This window comes from Limulus polyphemus, unplaced genomic scaffold (assembly GCF_000517525.1).
Source record: "Limulus polyphemus unplaced genomic scaffold, Limulus_polyphemus-2.1.2 Scaffold230, whole genome shotgun sequence".
Lineage (NCBI taxonomy): Eukaryota > Metazoa > Arthropoda > Merostomata > Xiphosura > Limulidae > Limulus > Limulus polyphemus.
The window spans coordinates 363,739-385,442 of record NW_013665840.1 but is presented as its reverse complement, the minus strand read 5'-3'; the positions used below and the strand labels follow the sequence as shown (position 1 = coordinate 385,442).

The 21,704-nt window shown below is 31.9% G+C and overlaps 1 protein-coding gene and 1 long non-coding RNA gene across 3 annotated transcripts in view; one reads left to right on the top strand and one right to left on the bottom strand.

Moving 5' to 3' along the window:
* Positions 1-677: 677 nt before the first annotated feature.
* On the top strand, positions 678-4,130 carry LOC106478595. Its single transcript, XR_002609940.1, has 3 exons — positions 678-760; positions 3,180-3,318; positions 3,878-4,130. It is a non-coding gene; the product is annotated as an uncharacterized LOC106478595 (long non-coding RNA).
* Positions 4,131-6,944: 2,814 nt separating this feature from the next.
* LOC111085083 overlaps positions 6,945-21,704 on the bottom strand; it is a 32,779-nt gene continuing 18,019 nt past the window's right edge. The window contains exons 7-12 of one of the 2 annotated variants that reach the window (XM_022382208.1): positions 15,084-15,274; positions 14,034-14,166; positions 12,536-13,618; positions 11,136-12,018; positions 7,604-7,641; positions 6,945-7,357 (exon numbers count right to left, since the gene is read on the bottom strand). In XM_022382208.1, coding sequence (XP_022237916.1) covers positions 7,340-7,357; positions 7,604-7,641; positions 11,136-12,018; positions 12,536-13,618; positions 14,034-14,166; positions 15,084-15,274 — 2,346 coding nt within the window. In that variant the 3' untranslated portion in view covers positions 6,945-7,339. Of the gene's footprint in view, positions 7,642-11,135; positions 12,019-12,535; positions 13,619-14,033; positions 14,167-15,083; positions 15,275-21,704 lie in introns of both variants that reach the window. The other variant, XM_022382207.1, reaches the window with a different exon arrangement.

Sequence of the window (21,704 nt, the reverse complement as noted above, 5' to 3'; positions counted from 1 at the left end):
TTAATCAGGGCATTAACAACCTGATTGTAAGATGGAAAAGCATCATCGATAAGAATGCAACTCACCAGTGGTGATACAACAGTTTAATTCCCCCAGTTAGGTTCTGAATTTTTCCAGCTGCCTCAGGAATAGAATAGTGAGTTGCTTGCTGCATAGAACTGCATAAGTTTGTCTCACACAAATATTTATAGGCAAAAGTTATGGAACCTCTTAAACAACAGTAACCATCTTGCATACATACTTCATTGTAACTATAAGTGAAACTCCATACATTCTACATGGCTTCCACATTATTATTCATTTTTTGTGAACAAAACTGAACAATATAAATTTCTGTATAACAAATTATTTTATACACTCCGTAAAAAATAACATGACCCCTCTAAAAAGTATGAATTAAATCAATTAAGAATTATTTATACATTAATGTAAATAGAAGTAAAGAATAATGAATGTTTCACGAGTAGGCTTTGATGATTATTTTTAGAAACAGAAGTAACCAATTAATCAACACTATGTCTTTCTCTTGCTATGCTAATATAGTTACCATACTTTTACATTCTATTTGTTTTCTTATTATTTTGGATATTAAATTAAACGGAAACTTTGTTCCAAACATTCTAGCTTGTTACTCTTCTGATTTCAGTGAGCTGATAATAGATCCTTATTGTTTGTAGATAATGGTGCTGTTATCTGGAGTTGTAGCCTTTCTGGTGAACCTGTCCATCTATTGGATTATTGGTAACACCTCAGCAGTTACGTATCCTTATTGTGTTACCATAAGTCAGTGAATTTTTGATGTATAGAGTTCTAAAAATTATGTTATTAGTTAAATTTAACTACAGATACTGATAATAGAGATACTGTAGGGTTGAAATTTGTAACACTACTCTTGCCTATTTTCATGAGTAGTGTGTTGTTTTTTGAGGTTTTTTCAGTGGGAGGGAGTAGTGAAATAAATAATAGATTACACCTGTACATCATTCTTTGATTATTTTCTTCACCAAAATTTGGTGAGGACAAGAAAAATTCACAATTAAAAATTAAAGATATTATTTATTATGGTAGAATTTCTAAAGATAATGGTTGACATATTCTGATTTGGTGCCTTACCTCTTTTCACACAATAGCTTCTTTTGTTCAGTGCTTCCCTCTATATCCACAAATGTTTTACTCACCACAAGCCTTGAAACTCCCACATACCCCATGTATAGTGTGGTTCTACTGCATCTTCGCATGTAAATAATTATACGACAACCCTCCACCAATAGGAGTGTGACAAACTCTCCTGATGCAGGTTACTCCCTCCATACAATTCCACCTAATCTTCAGTTCTTATTTAGGCATTATCCTGTTTGGACCTTACACAATTTTGCTCGTGTTTTCAACTATGCACTTAATTTTTTTTTACTTTGTTTCTTAACATAGTAGTTTGTTTTTGAAGCCACTAAGCATTTCAATTGTGGTTTTGAGTGAAAATAAATTTAACTGTTTTTTTTTAATCATTATTTATTTTTTTGTGTAATTGCCACAGTTGAGCCATGAATTCTGAATTTTGTGTCACGGGTGCCACTGTCATGACTACTACTACTTCGTCTGTCATTTCTCTGGCTTTAGGTTCTACACTTTCAGCTGAGGAGGTCTTGGCCTTAGGTCGACAGGAGCTTGCTTTCTGGAGGATTCTGGTTTTGACAGCAAAGACTTTTCAAACTTTTTCCTCCCCCATTGTATGCTATGCATTCCCATGTTTCACCTGTGGATGCTGCCAGGCCTCCTTCAGCCTTTTTGGATATAATTGCACGGGTATGTTACCTTTTTGTCTGTATCTCTTATCTTGTGAGACTTTGCTTCTTCCCTTTTACACATGGCTCTTTCATGAGAATACCCCCCCCCCCCCCAATCTCCAGATACCAGGGTCCATGCTAACCAGTTCCAAGTATTACGTGCAGGATCCAGCATGCCTCATCCTACTAAATCTTTGGATTTTTTTTGCTTTCACTTATCACCAAGGATATTTTTTTGCTTTTGCTCAACACCTGGAGTCTTTGCAAGTGTGAGGGTCTAATCCTAATTCTCTGGTTAGGTTCTCCCAAGCCCAATTTTTACAGATTCTGGCTGATCTTAACCTCTAACCTTAGATACCTGTCTACCATGCACCTCCTAGCTGAGGTTATCCACTGAGTTGATCCTCCAACTATGGTCTGATGCACCCTAGCCACTCTACACCATAGGGCACATCCATTTATTTTTCCCAACCATTATTATATTTGGTTGGGAACCCTCCATCCAGCCATCTACTGGATGTTGATTCCCGGGTGTATGTGTTTGGTGTTGAGCTGGACAAACCAACATGTATACGTTGTTGTATGATTTGCTCCAATTAATTTCCACCAAATTATGTGAGACTTACTTCCACAGTGACCAAAGAGTATACCTGGTACAGAAGTGGTAAGGTCTCCCATGGGTGATTCCTCTCACAAGAGTGTTCACACTACATGGGCATTTTTTTGTATATTCCCGAAGAGTGCTCATCAAGATAAAGTTTGCACTGATCCCTCTGCTATTTCAGTGTGGAATTCTAGCTATTATGTGAGGAGAGGTAAGATACCATATTGGAAGCTAATATTTTCCTACACTGAAAATATATATTTCTGATAGATACTTTCCTCACACTTCCAATGCTTCTTTTATGCCTAATCTCAACAAAGTGAAGGTTAGCCAGAATCATATAGAGGGAGTAACCTGTGTGAGGAGAGTTTGTCACACTCCTATTGGTGAAGGTTTGTCACATGATTATTTACATGCAAAAATACAGTAGAATCATGTAGAACATGGTGTATGTTGGAGTTTCAAGACTAGTGGCGCGAAAAAAAATGTGTGCATATAGAGGGCAGCACTGAACAAGAAAAGTTATTATGTGAAAGGAGGTAAGTACCTATCACACATATATATTTTCAATGTAGGAAAATATTGACTTTTGTTATTCGTCAGCTAAATATAGTTACATATAAATCCTATCATAAATTGTATTTATCTTTTATCTGATGTATTATTATTTCAGGTTGCTTATATTGTAGGTATTGCTTTCAAAATCCTTTAGGAATGGCAAATGTACCATCTATCAACACAATTTGAAGCAATTGTTGAAGCAATAGGTATCTTTAACAACTGTGGTTCAGATATAATGTTCTTGGACAGTTAAAGTTCTGTATGACTTTGATTGGCGGATATGTCATTTTTCATGATCCAATTCAGAGTGTGCAGTTTTTGGGAATATTGATGACATTTATTGGTGTTTATCTTTACACCCACATTAAGGTAGGTTGTTTAAAAGGCATTCACTTCTTCTAATGTAGATTTAGGTTTTTATGTGGGAAATATTTTTAATGATTTGATTTCAATTGCATGCTGTAGGAAATTAGCACATGCCAAAGCATTTGGTTCTTTTCCCTCCAATTATGGAGTCCCATTGCAATGTTTATCAGTGTGCAGTACAGGTAATGTGACACTGTCCCTAATTCTGAACAACTGGCTGGCAGCAGCCATATTTACTTTTTATTTTGTTATTACATATTAGTGTTTGTTATTTTTTAATATCAAATACCCAGTTTAAATAAAATGATTTTAATACTATTGTTTCAATTATTCTTAAAGTTAATGCATTTTGAATTTGATATTGGTTCACTAATATTATTAAACTAACTTAAAACTCCGTTATAGGTAATGAAAAGTAATTTTTGTTTGTTAATTTTGTTCCACAAGATATAGTTAAATTTTCTTGCAAAGTCCTTAGATTTGTGTTCTTAGTTCTTTAGAAAGCTTGATGTGAAATGACAGAATTATTCATGTTCTGTGGTACTCTCTTTGTCTTTAACAGCTTAAAGAACAACAACAGTCAAAGGGACTACCATTGCCAAACACACTCCCTGTGTCAGATAGACCCAGTAGTAAATAAGTGTGGAGTGTAATGAGATGATTTAACCCTAACATTATCAGCTTTGGCTAATAGCAACATCAGATGCGATACTTTTAATCAGGGACTACAGACATTTATCCAGTTCTCATACTATACTGGTCAATTTGTTTTTGTTTGCTTTGATGTTTACCAAATGAGAGACAAAAATACAGTGCTAAAAGAAAAAGTTAAACAGTCTTAATATAATGAAACATTAGGGGAGTTGTATAAACACAAACTATAATGAAGTTTTTATTAATAGCTAATAGGTAATTTTCAAGTATATTCAATACAGTGTATTACCTCAATTCCCCATTTAAATAAAAATAATAAATTTTTATTAGCAAGAAATACTAAGTTATTATTTTTTATTTAAGTAAAAGTAATTTCTCAAAATATTAAGCAAGTATTTTGCTTTAAATATAGACAATGTGTGGGAAAGATTTGTATCAAAATGGATGTAATCCATTTAGCTGGTTATGCTAGGGTTAATAAAGAAACATTTCTCTTTTTTTTCAGTGGGAACAGGTTAGAACACAGGTTTAGATGAGTTAAGTGTTAATTTGTGCACATTGTGTGAAATATTCTTGATATTTTTTAAACATTTGGATTGTGGGAAGCAATATACTGGAGGGAGAATTCCATAATCTTCTTGTATCTAATTTCCTTGTGATAAGCTTGTAAGTATACAGTCCTTTCTTGAAAATCATGCACAGTAGTAATGTTACACTTGTAAAAAATGCCATATCAGAGTGCCTTCATTGTTCCAATTCATAAACAAAATTAATACATCAATAATACTTTTTTTCTTCTTCTTACAATGTTGAAATTTTTTGTTGTTGATAAAATTGTTCTGTCATATAAATAAAATGACTTGTTGGCTCTACATATTAAATCATGATATGCCAATTTAATCAGGCAATAAATTGTTCCTAAGACATGTACAAGATCATTCGTTTAGATGAAGTGATAATTGATATTGGAATTTGTTTATCATATTTCAAAATCAAGGCACCTACCTGGTTGGTGCCTTGAATTTCCAGTCATTGATATGTATGTGGATAAATTGTTGTCTAAGTGTATATTATATATATAATGTTGCTTTAAAAACTTTTGATGGCAATATCTGGTGTTGTTTTTTTTTTTTTTCATTATTAAATTAGAATAATAATAATTGAATTTAGAGCCATATTTTATTTGTTTGTAAGAAAGGAACAAGAATTGTATATGCCCTCGAAGAACAAGTGAAACTCTTTTAACTTTCAGTGCTAAACCACATCGAAACTTACACCAGTGAGGAAGACATGGTAATATAATTTGAAAATGTGTGATGTATTTCCTTTTTTTTAACACATCATATACGTAGAAATTGTGCAGAGTTGATTGTTCATCTGTATAGATATCCATATAAAGCAGTATTTTAGGTTGGCTCTTAAACTTTGTCTAGAAAGTGAAATACTAGAAACAAGTATTTTAAAAGTATAAAAAGTCTTAATATATAGTCAGTTTTCTGACAGATAGTGGTCAAACTTACATACTTGGTATAATATAGAAATTTGTATTTTTGTTTCAATTAAATGTGGGTAGCTAGGTCTCGGTTGTTGCATTAAATATAAACCTTTCACAAAAATTCAAATTAAAGGAGTATAATCTATCCGTTAAAAATATTATCATGGTGTTTTACAATTTTTATTTAAAAAATAATGTCTACAGCTCTTCTTTAATGAAAATAGAAATAAGATTCTGATTTTTTTTTTATCTAAGTTATGCTAGCTCTCACCATTTAACATTTATTCTTGAATGTCCATGAAGGTTGTGGAAGATAATCACTCATTCAAAATAACTTAATATAATGATATATATCATTAGAGCTGGGCAATTAACTTGACTGATTACCTGTGAACATCAATTACACTGATTAGTGTCACTTAAAATAATCGATTAAATGAAATCACAATTTAATTGAATAAGGTCATGACAATAATCAACTGATTGAAATTAGTGTTTTTGATTGTTACTGTTTTCAATTATTCCAACTGTCCAAGTAATTGAAATATTGCCATTATGATTTCTTATTATTATTTTCCATTATTCAAGGTTGTTCAGCTTAATAAACTCTTGTAATGACTTATGAAAATAATCACCCATAGGGTGGCTGTTTGTGCTAGTAATTACTAATCGTAGGATTCATATGTCATTAAAAAAAAATGTATAAAAAGTGAACATTTTCTAAAAAAGGATTTTTTTTTCTGGGAAGTACTGCATGGGAAAAGTATTCAGATTGTGCTCTTTAGTCATATGCAACTCATTGCATCAAAATAATTCAAATTATTATAAAGAAATGGTTGTTGCACATTCCAGTTATTTTTCTAATTGTCTGAATTTTGAATACCCAAAGTGTGAAATTTTTTTATGGATTTTTGTTCATGTTGTCATTCAATAGATGGCGCCACATTATATTTATTTTGGTCACACACATAGATAGTTGTATACATACTACGTCCATTATAGTAAGATTTTCAACTATTACAGTTATTGAAGACTCGTATGAGAATGATTGATCAGTGCGATATAATCGATTGGTGAGCCCAATGGTTAATCAATTAACAGTTTTCACTAATCACCCAGCTCTACATATTGCAGCTGAAACATTGTTTATGACACTGTTCTTTGCCATAAGTTTGATACATTGGCTTATAGATTATTTTATATAGTCCATGATCCTGTAAGGTACAGGTATTCTGAAGATATGGTAGGTTAAAAAAAAATAAATATGATTATCATTTGGATTTTTCTCCAGATCTGATCAGGGTTTAGCTGAAAAAAAATCTATCTATTCTCAAACTGATGTCTGTGGACCTCTGAGGGTCTACAAGAGTACTCTAGTTGTCTGAAGTTTCTTAAAAATATTTGAAAAATATGATTTATAGCATAAAAAATATTTTTCTAAAAATACAAGTTTAATATCAATTAAAAAATTAATTATAAAATACACAGAATTTTTTAAACAAAAAACATCAATAGGTTTTGGGTCCACAAAATTTTTTTTAACTAACATGGATCCTCAAGTTAATAAATTTTGAGAACTGCTGATCTAGTACATTTTTTTTTCTACTATATTTTGTATTTGTGGTTTTATTTTTGAAACTTTTTCTAGTTTCTTATAATACATTAACACTGTTGGAGAAGTTTTTACTTTGTTTTGTGCCATTCTGTAAATAAATTAACTGAAACCAAAGTATAATAATAATACCAAAGCTATTTTTATTATTTGAATAAAAGCAAGTCTGAATGAAACGGATATTTGAATGACCATATAATTCTGTAAAATAAAATGAATAAAAAGATGCTTGCACAAGAAATCTGCATTCTTCCCCCCTTTTTTTACATCCATATTTCTTGCTGTAAAGAAAAGTACATCTTACTAAACATATAAATATCAATGTATGTTAAATACAAGTTCAATCAAAGCTTCATTCTAGCATAATCTACTGTTTTAACTGAATCTTTTTGCTGCCATCTGGTTTTTTATTCATCCAATAAGAAATAGTTGTTGTAATAGCCAGATGTTACATATACTTATATGGACAACTAGGAGCATATTAATATTGATGTGTAAACACTAGTTCAGAATATATGTATACTTACAATAGAAGATGAATCACTAATTTCTTCTGGAGAAGAATCTGTGAAAATATTGAACAAATTTTAAAGTTGACATATTTCCTTACAATTACTTTACAAATTTATATAAAGCAGTGGCTACTTATTCATGTGTAAAATAATAGTTGCAAAATCAGTGTATTCTACTAATCTGATGGTAATTCTTTGTGAATAAAAAAAAAATTAATTATTTAATTACCATGTGTATTTAAAAATAATTATTGATAACTGCAAGTTATCACTTGCCAAAGAGAAGGTTAAATGATTAGAATTACCTGATCTTTTGAAATGAAAACAATTTATAGATAATTAATATTCCTTGTATGGTTTACTTAAGAACCAAACAGCAGTATTCTTTGATAGATTGTTTAGGAAGAGTATTCACGATGAAACTTAGTTGAGTGTTTATTATTTTATAGATCTAAATGTGCATTTACTTTTGTACTGAGAAATTAATAATGAAATACTGTATACTACCTTCTAATGCATATTATTATCCTAAAAACTAATGTCTTTATATTCCTGGAAAGTAACATTTATTATTTCCTTAGCAACTGATATATTTTTTATACTAGTGAGTGCATCGTAGTGTTCATTACAACTTTTTTTATTGTAGCAACTATTACCTATTATTATCCTAGATACCAATATTTCTTCTCTTAACACCATTTTTTTCTTTTATTTAGTAGCAAAATTTTTATAGATTGAAAAAAAAACAGCAGCTTTGTAGTGAGGGTAATTCACAATTTTGCCAAAAGTATGCTGGGAGGAGTTTGTGCACATTTTTAAAAACATGTCAAAAGTCATCAGTTTTTATTAGTAAATAACTTGGAAAAGTATTGACCAGCAGTAAGTTTGCCTTATTTTGTGAATTTAAACACCCCTTTTTCTGTCTTCCAGACTAATGTCTAATATATCTCTAAAAGAAACTTTACCATTTCATATGTAAGCTTTCAGAGAGAGGTCACAAAAAAGGTATGTATTGTATGATTATGAAAATGGCAAAAACTGTGAATGACCCCTAAAATCTTACCTATGTAATTGGCAAGTAAAAGATGTGCATGACAAGGTGTGTGATTAATGGTTTTCTTTTTAAGTTTCAGTTATACAAAAGAGTAATACATACACGTTTCTAAATTTTAATACATAATTATATGTAATAACCATTTTAATATAAACTCAATATATTATTAGCTGTGTTAATAATGTGTATGGAGAGTTGTTCAGATTTCACAGCTAAAAGTTGTAAATAGAGACAGGCTTTATAGGGGAAAACAATTCTACATTTGCAAGAAGCAATAATATTGAAAATAACAATGAGTAGTCAAGTGATGTTGATGTTGACTTAATATAATAATTTACCTTAACTACATAAACCACAAATAAATTTTCATAACTGACTGTGTATTATTTAGTTGTTTAAACTTAAAAGTTAAAAAAAAACAATTTTTTTTTCACAGTTAATGTTTATCCAGTAAACATATATTATTTTCATTTTTACAAAATAGTTAAAACATCATATGAAAAAGTATAGAAGTCGGTATTACTATTAAAGTTTGTTGATGATATGTAGGACTTCTGCAACTAAAAATCTAACTAAGTTGAACATTTCATTTTAAAGTTGGTGACTGGTTTACATGAGGTTGTTTATACTGCCTATTTATAATGCTGCTATTTCAAATCGGACAGTCTTACCTCTGAAGTACTGTAGACCTTTTGTTACAAAATTTATTCTCATGCTGTCAACAAATATGTGACTCACAATTCTTAAAGTCATTTTGCATTGCAGAACATATCTCACCAATAACATTGGACAACAAAATTTGCTGCTGGAGAAAACTCAAGTGATTCGGGGCAGTTTGATGGTGCTGCTTTCAAAAATGTAGTCAGAATTTGTCCACCACTCTAGATTTTGAGTTAGTGTAATATCTTAATACTTTATCAGCACTATGTGAAATACCATGCAATCAATGCAATAAAATAAATTTATGCTATGAAATTAAGCTTACTTGAACAGTTTATTGGGTAAAAGGCATACATTTTTGGTAAATTTCAATACTGACAGTATTGTGGTGGAGTAAAATTCCAAATATATAGTTCATATATTTTATTTGTTCTCAGTATAATTGTAGCAAATTGCACCACTTTTACTTCATTCCCACACTCTCCTGCTCTGCCTTGGGAATCACAAAACCCTCATATGCTCAATTTGCTAGAACATTCGAGAAGTCCCTCGACTGAGCATAAAAGGAGCAGAGTCAAATGCCTCTCACTCACTCACTTTGCCACATTCCGCACCCAATCAAAACAAAGTCCGAGCTTCTTCCTCGCATCATACCCGCAATATAATCGAATTCTGTAAAACTTCGTTTTTTTTAAGCCTTTTAAACTCTAGTTCTGTAAGCATAAATCCTTTTATATTTTTTAGAAAGTAATTTGAAATGCTGGCTCTCTACAGTTCAAGTAAAGTGCAAAAATCACCCAAACAGTTTCTGCTACATTTGTGGAAAGTATATTACAGTTTCATGAAGGAAAAACATCACACACAAAGTAAAGTTAGCTTACTACCACTATTTTGGGTATAAATGCATAAAGGATAACCAGAATTTGAGTCCCATGTTTGTTGATAGCATGAGAGCAAAGTCCACAAGGAAAAGTAAACAGTATTTCAGAGATAGTACCTGTTTGGATTTAATTTTAATTCTAAAAGTTTAAAATTTTGCTTAAATTGTTTTGACTGTAAGTTGGTATTTCATCATGACCCTGCTTTAGTTGTTTTGATAGGAAGACAGTGTTTAATTGTGATCTTGTTTTTACTGTGAAAGAGTGTTTACTTGTGACCCTGGGTTAACTGTTTTTGCTTGAGGATGGCTTAATTGTGACCTTTAACTGTTTTGAATGTAAGCTGGTATTTAATTACAATTTGAACTTAAACATTTTCACTACAAGATGATTTATTAATTACTTTTAATTATTTTCATTGTTAGAGAGTTGAAACATTTCGTGTACTATAAATAATGTGTCTAAACCTTTGAATAAACACTATTGTGGTACAATAATTGTTATATTTAAATTTTTTCAATCTGGTTTAATTATTTTGACTGCATGGTGGATTTAATTGTGAATTTGGTTTTACTGTTTGACTTCAAGATGTTTGAACATGACAGTGATTTAATTCTCTTCATTGTAATATAGTGTTTAATCATGACCCTTGTTAATTGTTTTTTACTTCAAGATGACATTTTGTCACAACCCTAGTTTAATTGTATTGACTCTAAGATTACATTTGATTGTGAACCTGGTTTAACTGTTTTGACTGCAGCATGGTGTTTGATCGTAACCTTAGTTTCATTGTTCAGGGTAAGATCATAAATTATACTCTGATTTTGCTGTATCAATAGCATATTGACAGTTGGACCATAGATATCATGTCTGTAGTATTTCTGTTAGCTTTACAAACTCGTTTGAGGCTGTCATAATAAATTATAGCTCAGATATGTAATATAAATGCACTTACTGGCTTCATTTTCTAAAGGAGCATACTTCTCACTTTTTATAAACAATATTGGAATGTCTTTAATGGAGAGACATGGAGAAGAATCACAGCTAGGCTGCTTTGTCACTTCACTGTTGACTGATATATGAGATTCATTGTCTCTGCTAGAATCAGTATGTGACTGAAGTTGGCACAGGAAATCTTTGAAGCATGATGTATCCAACATTGTGGGTGTTCGGATTGTACCGTTTGGAGTTTTGCGTGAAATAACCAGGGAATTATGTAATGCCTCGCATCTGTTATTTCCACAGTTTAGTGATGCCTTCAAAGGGTCAAAATGTTGAGCTGATCTGTTAAGGACCGTTTTGTGATTTCGGGATCTAAAGATCTTGTATTTGCTTCCGGGTGATATTGTAGTTTTCTCTGTTATAGAGGGAGGACTGGTAAATTTACTTTTAGGGCTGATAGATATTTCTTTCCCAAATACATGTGATAGTAATTTTTGGGGTTTCTCAGCAGACATTGCTCTTTTAATTTTAAAAGTTTCATTGTCTGACATTTTTATGTTTTTAATGATCTGGCCAATTGTTTTTCTCCCTCTTTTTCTGTTTTGCTTAATAGAATGCTTATCATTATCATTTTCTTGAGCTAGTTTTCTCCGTGTTCTTGTGTGGATTCCTTCATCTTGTATATTCATAGGATGTTTCTCATTAGAAGCTGATTTAGGTGTTGTAACTTTTGTTAGATTGTTAACATCTTTACTGTGGCTGGGTGTTGGGTTATAGTTGGGTACTCGGGGGTATGGTAACACTGTAGCCACTGGAGATGGATTAGTCCACAATTTTTTTGAATTCTGGTGGGATAATGGAGAGATTAGGGAGATTGTTTGCTGCACAGAATGGTCCTATATTAAGAAAGAATGAAAATGAACACAGTCTGACATGAATATGACATATTATTAAATTTCACTGACTACTCACTGAAAACAATTTCATAGACTTTATTTCTTTTTTAGAAAGTTTGTAAAATGTTACTACCATTACAAAAAATTAAAATGAACATCTGTATAGAACTGCAGAACATGGAACAATCATCTTCTTAACATAATAAATTATTGAATGAATGATGTTAAATTTTATTGGCTGTAGAAACAATTGTCTTTCTTAGCCTGTTTTCAGTTTATAAAAGTTTAAATGCTGTTTTGAATATATTAGCTCCAAATACATCATGTATTATATTATTTAAGCACTCACAGAAGTTTTGTGTCACTAAATAATTTTTATTTTAAAAAGTTTAGTTATAAAGGAATCAAATATATATTTTTTTAATTTTGTGGCAATAATAGATGTATATGTATTTACTAATGCCATTTCTCTGATAAAAGAAACTGAAAGATAAGTAACCTTGGTAAGAAATCTTACTTGCAAAATCCTAGGTGTGTGGAAACTTGTAGCTGAGTCGGGTCGTCTCATACAATGCCAGTCTGGTGCATATCTTCTGTCAGAGTCTAAAAACTTATCTTCATCTATTACTTGTCTTCTCTCAAACTCTATGACTCTGTCACTATCTGCTGTTTTTCTTCTGCCAGAGCCTACAACAGTGTCTTCATATACTACTTGTCTTCTGTTTTCATCTGTTTGTCTTATTCCAGAACCTATGATCCTTTCTTCACCAGCAGCTTCACTTCTGTCAGAGTAAGTAGTTCGGTTTCTATTGTCAACTTGTATATTGTTTCTATCTGCTTGTGTTCTGCTATAGCTCCTGTGTGTTGCTTGGGGACTGTAGTCATGGCCTATAATATTGTCCATATTTGCTGGTGGTCTGCTATAGTCAGGACATATAATGCTTTCCCAGTCTACTGATGGTCTTCTGCATTCAAAACCTATGATACTGTTTATATTTATTGCTCGTCCTTTATACTCAGAGTCTATAACTCTACTTACATTAACCATTGATCTACTGTAACCAGAGTCTGTTGATCTTCCTTTATCTTCTGCTATATTTCCGGACTTATAGCTTAAAATACTATCCTGATCTGCTTCAAATCTGTTATAGTGAGAGCTCTTGTTTCTTTCATCATCTGTAGTCAGTGTTCTGTAGTCAGAGTTTATGACCATGTCCTGATTTACTTCCAATCTGTTATAATCAGAGCTTTTAGTACTTCCCTCCTCTATAGTTCTGTAGTTAGTGACCTTAGGTCTGTCCCCACACATAGCTGATTTGACATTATCAGAAACTTGGACATCACCTGCTAATGACCTCTCAGAGTCTGAGCCTATGATGGTGACTCTGCCTGATGTTGGTCTATTACTGAAGCGAGATGAGTTAAAATAATTAAGTAACAGGGCTTTCATTTCATCCAAATGAGTTTTCAAGATTGTGTCTGTCTCTTTATGCAGTGCTTTGTTGCTGATGTGTTCCAAGAATTGTTGGAGTATGTCTTGCTGATCATGAAAGTATGTCTTTTGAGCTTGTTTCTCTTCTGATAGTCTTTTTTGTATTACCTAGGGTGTGGTTGAAAGAAATACAATATTTTGATGGGTAAAACTTTCTAAACTGATACTGTAGGCTGAAGTTCTTTGTTATAAAGCAAGTCACTGTAAACCTTTTACTCTTCAATAAACCAAAACTAGAAAATAAAGAATAAACATAACACTTTATAACTTCCATGGGACAACCTCATATTTTATCTTCACTCAATTATTGGTCATAACTTGGTTTGTTAAAACCACAAGTTATCAATTTGTTTTAGTTGAATCTAAAATTGAAGACATTACTCTGTTAATATTATAGTTTCATATTATTTATGTAATGGTGAAAGACTGTCAAAGTAGTCTAGAAAATCTTTTTTCAGTATGTTGCACATAACTATCTTTTTTCTTCAAAATTCATTATATTCATTAAACAAATTGAACTTACTTGAAATAGTTTTTCAGTATTATTAGAGGTCTGTTCTATAGCTGACTGGATAGATATTCCAATTTCTCCCTGCTTTTGCAGGTGACAAGTGATGGCAGAGCCTGTTTGCTCTATGATGTCATCCTTCATCTTTCTAGAAGAGTCGTGTAGTACAGATAAAACAAAACTGATAACCGTATAGAGATGACTTTGTGTGGTGTTATACTTTATCTTTGTAGAAGTGTCAATCAGAAACAGATAAAACTAGACTACTCTAACACTGATACTTTGCTTGGTGTCATCCTTCATTTTTCTAGAAGTGCCTTGCAATAACAGATAAAAGTTGGACTGCTCTAAAACTGACAACTATAAAAAGAGATGACTTTGCTTGGTATAATCTTTTATCTTTCTAGAAGTGCCTTGCAGTAACAGATAAATTTAGACTACTCTAAAACTAATAAACATACAAAGAGATAAATTTGGCCCTGCAGGAGTACTTAGGCTGAAAGTTAAAAAAAAACCTTTAAGGGTTATTCTATTCATTTCAGACTTTGCACCATTATATTCTTTTTGCTTATAAAACTATTTTAGTTATTCCTAAGTCAAGCATTCAGAATTTTTTTTAATAAGAATAGCTGCTTTCATGGTTTAATAACAGTCTGGTTTGTGTTTCAAAAACTTGTGTGTAAAGACCAAAGGTAGTATCATTAAAAGAGCAATACAAAAGATTAACAGTTATCTACCTCCATACTATTGGTATTTTTCTCATGCAACTGTATAAACTATAAACTTGAAGGATAAAAATCACTTACTTCCACAAACTAGTTACCCTGCTTCCTCAGTATGAATATTTTTCTCCTACAATTAGCATTTTTAGATAGCTTGGCAAGAGTTTAGTTACATGGCACTCACAAAATGCTTTAACATAACTTACTGTGACTTACACTACTTACAAAGGTTTCAAATAACTTTTGTGTAAATAAGGCAAAACCTATATGAGATACCTTTTTTCTTTTAGTGTCTAGTTACTGAATTTAGGAAACTGTAAGCTAGTGATCTCTGAAAACTTACACCAACAAAGCTGTTTGTTCTTTCTGCAAAGTGTCCAGTTTTGTTGTAGTAATTTCTTCCAGTCTGGTACATATTTCTTTCAATGTTGTAATAATCTCTTCTTGTTGTTGTTTTAATTCTACTGCAGTAACCTCTAGTTGCTGTTTTAGTTCACAAACCTCTTTCTCTATCTTCTGTTGGGACTGTTCATTCTAATGTTAAATAATTTTCAAACTCGGCAAATAGCATTGTTAAAGACTTTGAACTTTTCAACTTAATGCAAAATAAAAAATAATATTTGTAAAACACATATGAATAGGAAACCTCAAACCGTAAGTATTATAAATGACGGATATATTTAATAGATGTCCTCAATACTTAATGAACCACACTTTAGCTTGACTGAATGAAAACCAGTGAATAACAATAAACTAAAAAAAATTATCAACATACACGAATTGACATTGTGTAACATAGTGCTGTTGTAAGACATGTTTTGTAGCTAAGGTATGTTATAATGAATAGAAAATGCTGAATATATGAAGAAAACAATTCAATTATTGATCTAATGCAGGACTTAGTTTATTCGAAATATAATATTTATAAGATATCAGGCTCAAACGTTAGGCTGTCAGACATTTATGATTCTGAAGAAAAAATTAAAAAGTTATAGTTACCAAATGTGCAATGAAGCAGTTTTAGATGTTACATATGTATCTAAGTCTTTGATCACTCCTGGTTTTTGTATATTAATTCCTTTGTTGAAGATATGAATGATGTTTAGTGTACCTGTATACTGTGATGGCAGGAAAAATATTTCACCCTTCTAAGCTAAACAAGAAAATATAGTATTTTCTCAAATACAAAAAACTTTTACAAGTTTGTAGGAGGCTTATTTTCTTTGAATATGAATAATGGAAATGATCATTGGCATAGGCTAGGGTTGGGTTAGTGTATGTATTAGTGACAAATTACATAGTATTTTGAGTGTTGCTTCAAGTACACTGAACACAAGTTATCAATGGAAATGTTTATCATTGCTTTATTAACTGAATGTGCACAGCATAAGTCTATTGGACTGACTCTATATTGGTAAAGGAATGTTGACTATAATTCCAAATATAATGTGTGTTCTTACACAAAATGTAGCAAGCCTTTAGCACAATGTATCTGTTTTTAAAAAAAATCAGAAGTATTACAAAAGTATTTGTACTCAAGATATGTCTGTGAATTGACAACATCATGTCTGATAATGTGAAGAATAGAAATACTTTTATCCATAATACACTTTACATATTGTATGTGGCCTGGCATGGCCAGATGGTTAGGGAGCTCGACTCACAATCTGAGGGTTGTGGGTTCGAATCCCGTCACACCAAACATGCTCGCTCTTTCAGTCATTGAGACATTATAATGTGAAGTTCAGTCCCACTATTCGTTGGTAAAAGAGTAGCCCAAGAGTTGGCAGTGAGTGGTGATGACTAGCTGCCTTCCTTCTAGTATAACACTGCTAAATTAGGGACAGCTAGCGCAGATAGCCCTTGTGTAGCTTTGCGCAAAATTCAAAACAAACAAAGATAATGCATTTACATAATCAATAGAACCTTCAAAATGCATATGAACAGTTTTTTCAATATAGCTGTATATTGTATCTGGTATTTACCACAAACTTTCACGAAATCAGCAATGTAAGGTAAAATAAATAGTCGATAACTCTTAAATCAACATTCTGTAAAAGTTCATTGAATGAACACTCACCCCCACTCATGCATATAGTATATTAATGTTTATTTGGTATTAAATAATGGGGTAATACAGCAATAGGTAACAAACATTAAGTATTACCTTAAAATTAATGAAAATAAACTCTATTTTGAGCCTTTTATTTATTTATTCAGTTTTTGTCTGGTGGTTTGTGGGCTGATCAAACTGCCTCATGAGACCATTGCACCATGTGGAATGTTAATTGGGCAATCCAGACGCAGGTAATCTATGATTGTGAGATACCTTATTATGACTTTGGTCTAACTCAAAAAAAAAGTGGTATCATTATGATTATGATTCCTGTCTTTGTCTTGTGCAGATATTTTGCTCTCCTGCTCCAGCAACCAGAGAAACCAATATAATGAGCAGTGAAGGTGGTCAGTATTGGTAAAGACCTCAGAATATCTGTACTTGTGAATAAGGATTTTCTTGGTTTGTTCACTTGCGTTTATTTTGCTGTCCATGTTTATTTTATACTCTGCATAACATTTCTAAAACCTGCTGTATTGTAGGTGCAGTGTACTGAAATACCACATACATCTCAGATGTATACTTTTTTAGACTTTTTCTAAACTTCAATTTTCAGCTGATCATAGAATGGGTTTCAATGTCCAGTATAAGCTAATGTTTCTTCTGCAGCAGCTTTAAAAATTAAGAAATACAAAGCTTTCTAAAAATATATCATCAAACAATATTATTAACACATACTTTTATTAACTGCTTTATTATATCTTGCAGCTGATAATTGTGTGATAAATAACTGGTAAGGAAAAAATTACATATAAATAATTCCTAGATTAATTGTTTATTAATCGTTTCCATGCACTTATAACTAAATGCTTGCTGTTAAATTATTTTTGTGTATTTTTGGATTAAATTATTTTGAGTCTGCAATTAGTAATATTTATCATATTATTTATAATATAAATATTTATCACATTACAGAGATTAAGTTATGTAATATTTTTCTCTCATCAACAAAATTAAGAATTTCTATAAACCACAAACTTGAAGCTAAATCTAGCATTTGATATACTACTTGTTAATAAATTAGACCAGTTCTGGGAAATATCACCCATTATCTGTTACCGTGGACAAGGACAAATAAAAAAAAAAAGAAGTTGAACCTCTTATAGTCATTATATGTTAATCACTATATAAATTCAGGTTCACTGTGGTGAGTAAAAACCAGCTCAAATGTCATACACACATAATTATGTTTATGGTTTTGGATGATAAAAGTCACATGGTAGGTGAGATAGATGTGATTCTTGTCTTGTGACTACTCCATTATGAAACTGGAATTCAGTTACATATCTAGGAAAAACTTGAACCAGCTAACAAGTATTATATTTAATTGTTATTCTTTCAGAAAGGCTATTGAAAGTATGCATTTTTAGTCCAGTAAACATCCAAATCAAGTGCACTATTCACACTCCTAAATTATATATGACTGTGATTATTCTCATTACATAACAGGTAGATTAAGTCCTAACTCATTCTAATCCATATAAACCTTTTTACCATACCTTCATAATTACCTACATCCACTTTGCACAGCCATTAACTAAATGCAGCTCACTTGTGTGAAAGTTTGTTTTTAATATTACTGAATAATTGTAGCAGTTGAAACACTGCTTTATTTCACCCTGTCATAAGGTAGAAAATAATATATGTTTATTCTAGTATATTTGGAACATCTTTTTAAAAATATTTCATGCAGGTGTTGTGCATTTAGTAAACATCCTTGTGAATAGGATATAAATAGTTGTAAATTTTAGGCAAGTTAATCTTCTCTAGGATGTATGAAATAGGAATGATCATCGATATAGGTAATACTTCACTAGGAAAGTTGGTCTGACTCAACAGCGTGGCACAGCCATAATCCTTCTGCCTTTTGTCAAGTTTTAACACAATTTGTCTGCTCTTTGTTGAGTGCAGAAGTTTAATTCTTCTCAGCTTCAGCATTCAGTAAGACTACTAGAACCTATAAGCCAGCCATTATTGAACTACTCTCAGCACTTTAGTCGTATACAACAAAGATTTTGTTTCTTGTGTTGTACACAATTGTTTGAGGCTTTCATTTGCTGTTCAAGTTCATTTTATCTTTTTAAATACATCTCCTCCATAGCTGCATGATGTTTTTTCTGAGTATAATACTAACCTGTTGAATCCAGTTTCACCCAAAAATGCCACTGACATTTTGGTATAATGACCACAAATTTCATTTTATGGAGTTTAATTTTGTATGTTTGTTTCTTCCCAGATGGCAAGTAGACGTTGGCCAGTACATACCATTATGTTGGATGAAAATTTTTTGCTCATTGGCTGGACAACTATAGCCAAGAAGAAGCAATCAATATTTCCATTTTTGGTATCAATTATCCAGGTTTGTTCAATGCCTACCCACTCTAAGCATTCACTTCTTTAACTGTTGGCCCAACATTTGACCAAAATATGTGGAGTACTGCACAGCTTGCTAAATTTTTATAGAATGCTGTCATTTGATAAAATTTTAATAAATATTACCCTGTGCTTATTAACTTTTTTGTTGAATGTTGCCTATAGTTACCAGAATATTTTGTGGTATTGCACAGGTTCGATCCTGGCTTGCCAACTCCAAAACCAAGAGCTCTATCACAGGACTTGTCATGAATATAAGATGCCACATCATCATTATCGTAAACTCGTACATTACCTGCTGCTACTACAGACAATCTGTAAGCTCCAGTCCGCTTGTTAATTTAGTATAACAAAACATAGACATACATTATCAGTCTTTAATAGTACAAATTCATTAATTCAATTAACAAAGGTGTTGGAGTGGCATGGAAAAGTGATCCCTACAATAGACTGTAACTGAGAAGTGTTAAATGCATTTAAGATAATATCCTAGAATAGCTAGGAGGTTTAAAATAATGGCCTTACAACTTCTAGCATTTCAAACTTAGACAGTATTTTTCTAAGTTCTGTTATTTTTATTTTATACTTGTATGTCATTTCTCAAGATAAAAGGATTTTAATAATGATGATAAGAAGAAGAGGAAAAAAGACCTTTTTTCAAAAAACTCTACATCCATAGGTTTACAAATTACACCTCTTTATGTATAATTTCTTTTCTAATATTAATTAATAAGCTGATATTTTAAATAGGTATTCTTTAAGTTCTTGGACCAATGACACCAGAACATTGGGTTAATTTTGAGCCAACAGTTAAACAAAGTTGATGCTTACATTAGGAAAAATGATAAACCAACACACTGGCTCAAATAAGAAGTGATGTGCAAATTGCTGTTGGGCAAGTGTAACTGGTAATACTGGGCCAATGTGGTCTGCTATCTGAATTTTCAGCTACCCAATAATTGTTTACATGAGAGTAAGCCAACAATGGGACAACATAGCTTTACCAATGCCAATATTGGTCCAACATTGGTTTGTTATCTGGCCATGGAAGGGTAACTTATAATATCATGTAAACCTTGGTGGAGAGGAGGAAGCTGCAGTTGAAATGAAGACATAAACTTAGAGTGCAGTAAGATCTAGGAGAGACCCTCTCCTGGATCAAGGGCTTTGCTAGTCATGGTAAGAGCTATTTCCTTGTTCTACTGATAAGAAAGTTAAAAGAGCATCTATGACTTTCTATAGCTGCAATAACCCAACCAGTATTATTTTCCTACAATATGCAAAAACACAGGGTAGCAAAGATGGTTTATGGTGGCAACATTCAGTCTGTATATCTTGAGGATAACTAGGTTGACCTCTGTAGGAATTCTAGATGTTTATGGACTGTTACAGGCATTACTCATAAGGTGAATAATGTCTACTAAAAGGAGCCATGATACTGCTAATTGGAGCAGTCAGTATCTCAGCATGATCCTGTAAATACATTGAGTTGATAAGTCGTCCAGCTTGGTAAGGCATGATGTTAATACCTTGATATCACATTCTGCAATCATGGTTAATGTAGAGGGCAATCATGATGCATATCCCTCTGTATCATGATGTTCTGTTGCTAACTTTACCAGAACATGCATTCTGGAATTGAGAATTAGAAGAGTGACTCTTGAGTACTGACAATGTCTCGGCCAAACAGTAGTAGAGACACTTGCAGTAGTTGCCTGTCTACACCACTGCCTTATATTGGCATCATGGTGAAGCAAATTAACCTGACAAGGTATAATGAAATGCAAAAAAGTGTATGGACTATTTACTAAAATGATTCACACAGGTTTTTCTTATGGAAATCGGACAATGAGTACTGAATCATCTGTCCTAGAGTTCACCTGCTCCAGGACAGATGATTCAGTGCTCATTGTCCAAATACACTCAGGAGTGGAGCAGTTAAATGACTGGGACATGTTTTTTTTTCTCATTTGCACTGCTGATTTTACATGCATGTAACCAAAACTCCTGTACCACTTACATACAAACAAAAATCCATAAAAAATTTCACATCTGGGTATTCAAGATTCAGGCAATTAGAAAAATAACTGTGGTATGTGCAACAACCATTTCTGTATAATAGAACACAATTTTAAATAAAAGTACTCTATTCACAACAATAACACGACTATCACTAGGACTGTATGTGAGGGTTTGATTAGTTCGTACAAAAACTATAATTTTTTTCAATAAATGGTACCACCTTTAACATATAAAACATTACAGTTTATATCAGTAAAATTTATGAAAATTCTGACCTCTACACATTGAATTATTTTGATGCATTGAGTTGTGTATGACTAAAGAGCACAACCTGAATACTTTTCCTTTGCAGTACTTCCCAGAAAAAAAAAACCTCTTTTTTTTTTTTTTTAAAAAATTTTTTTTTTTTTCTAAATTTTTTTAAAAGGGGTACTACAGTTAGTAATTACTAAC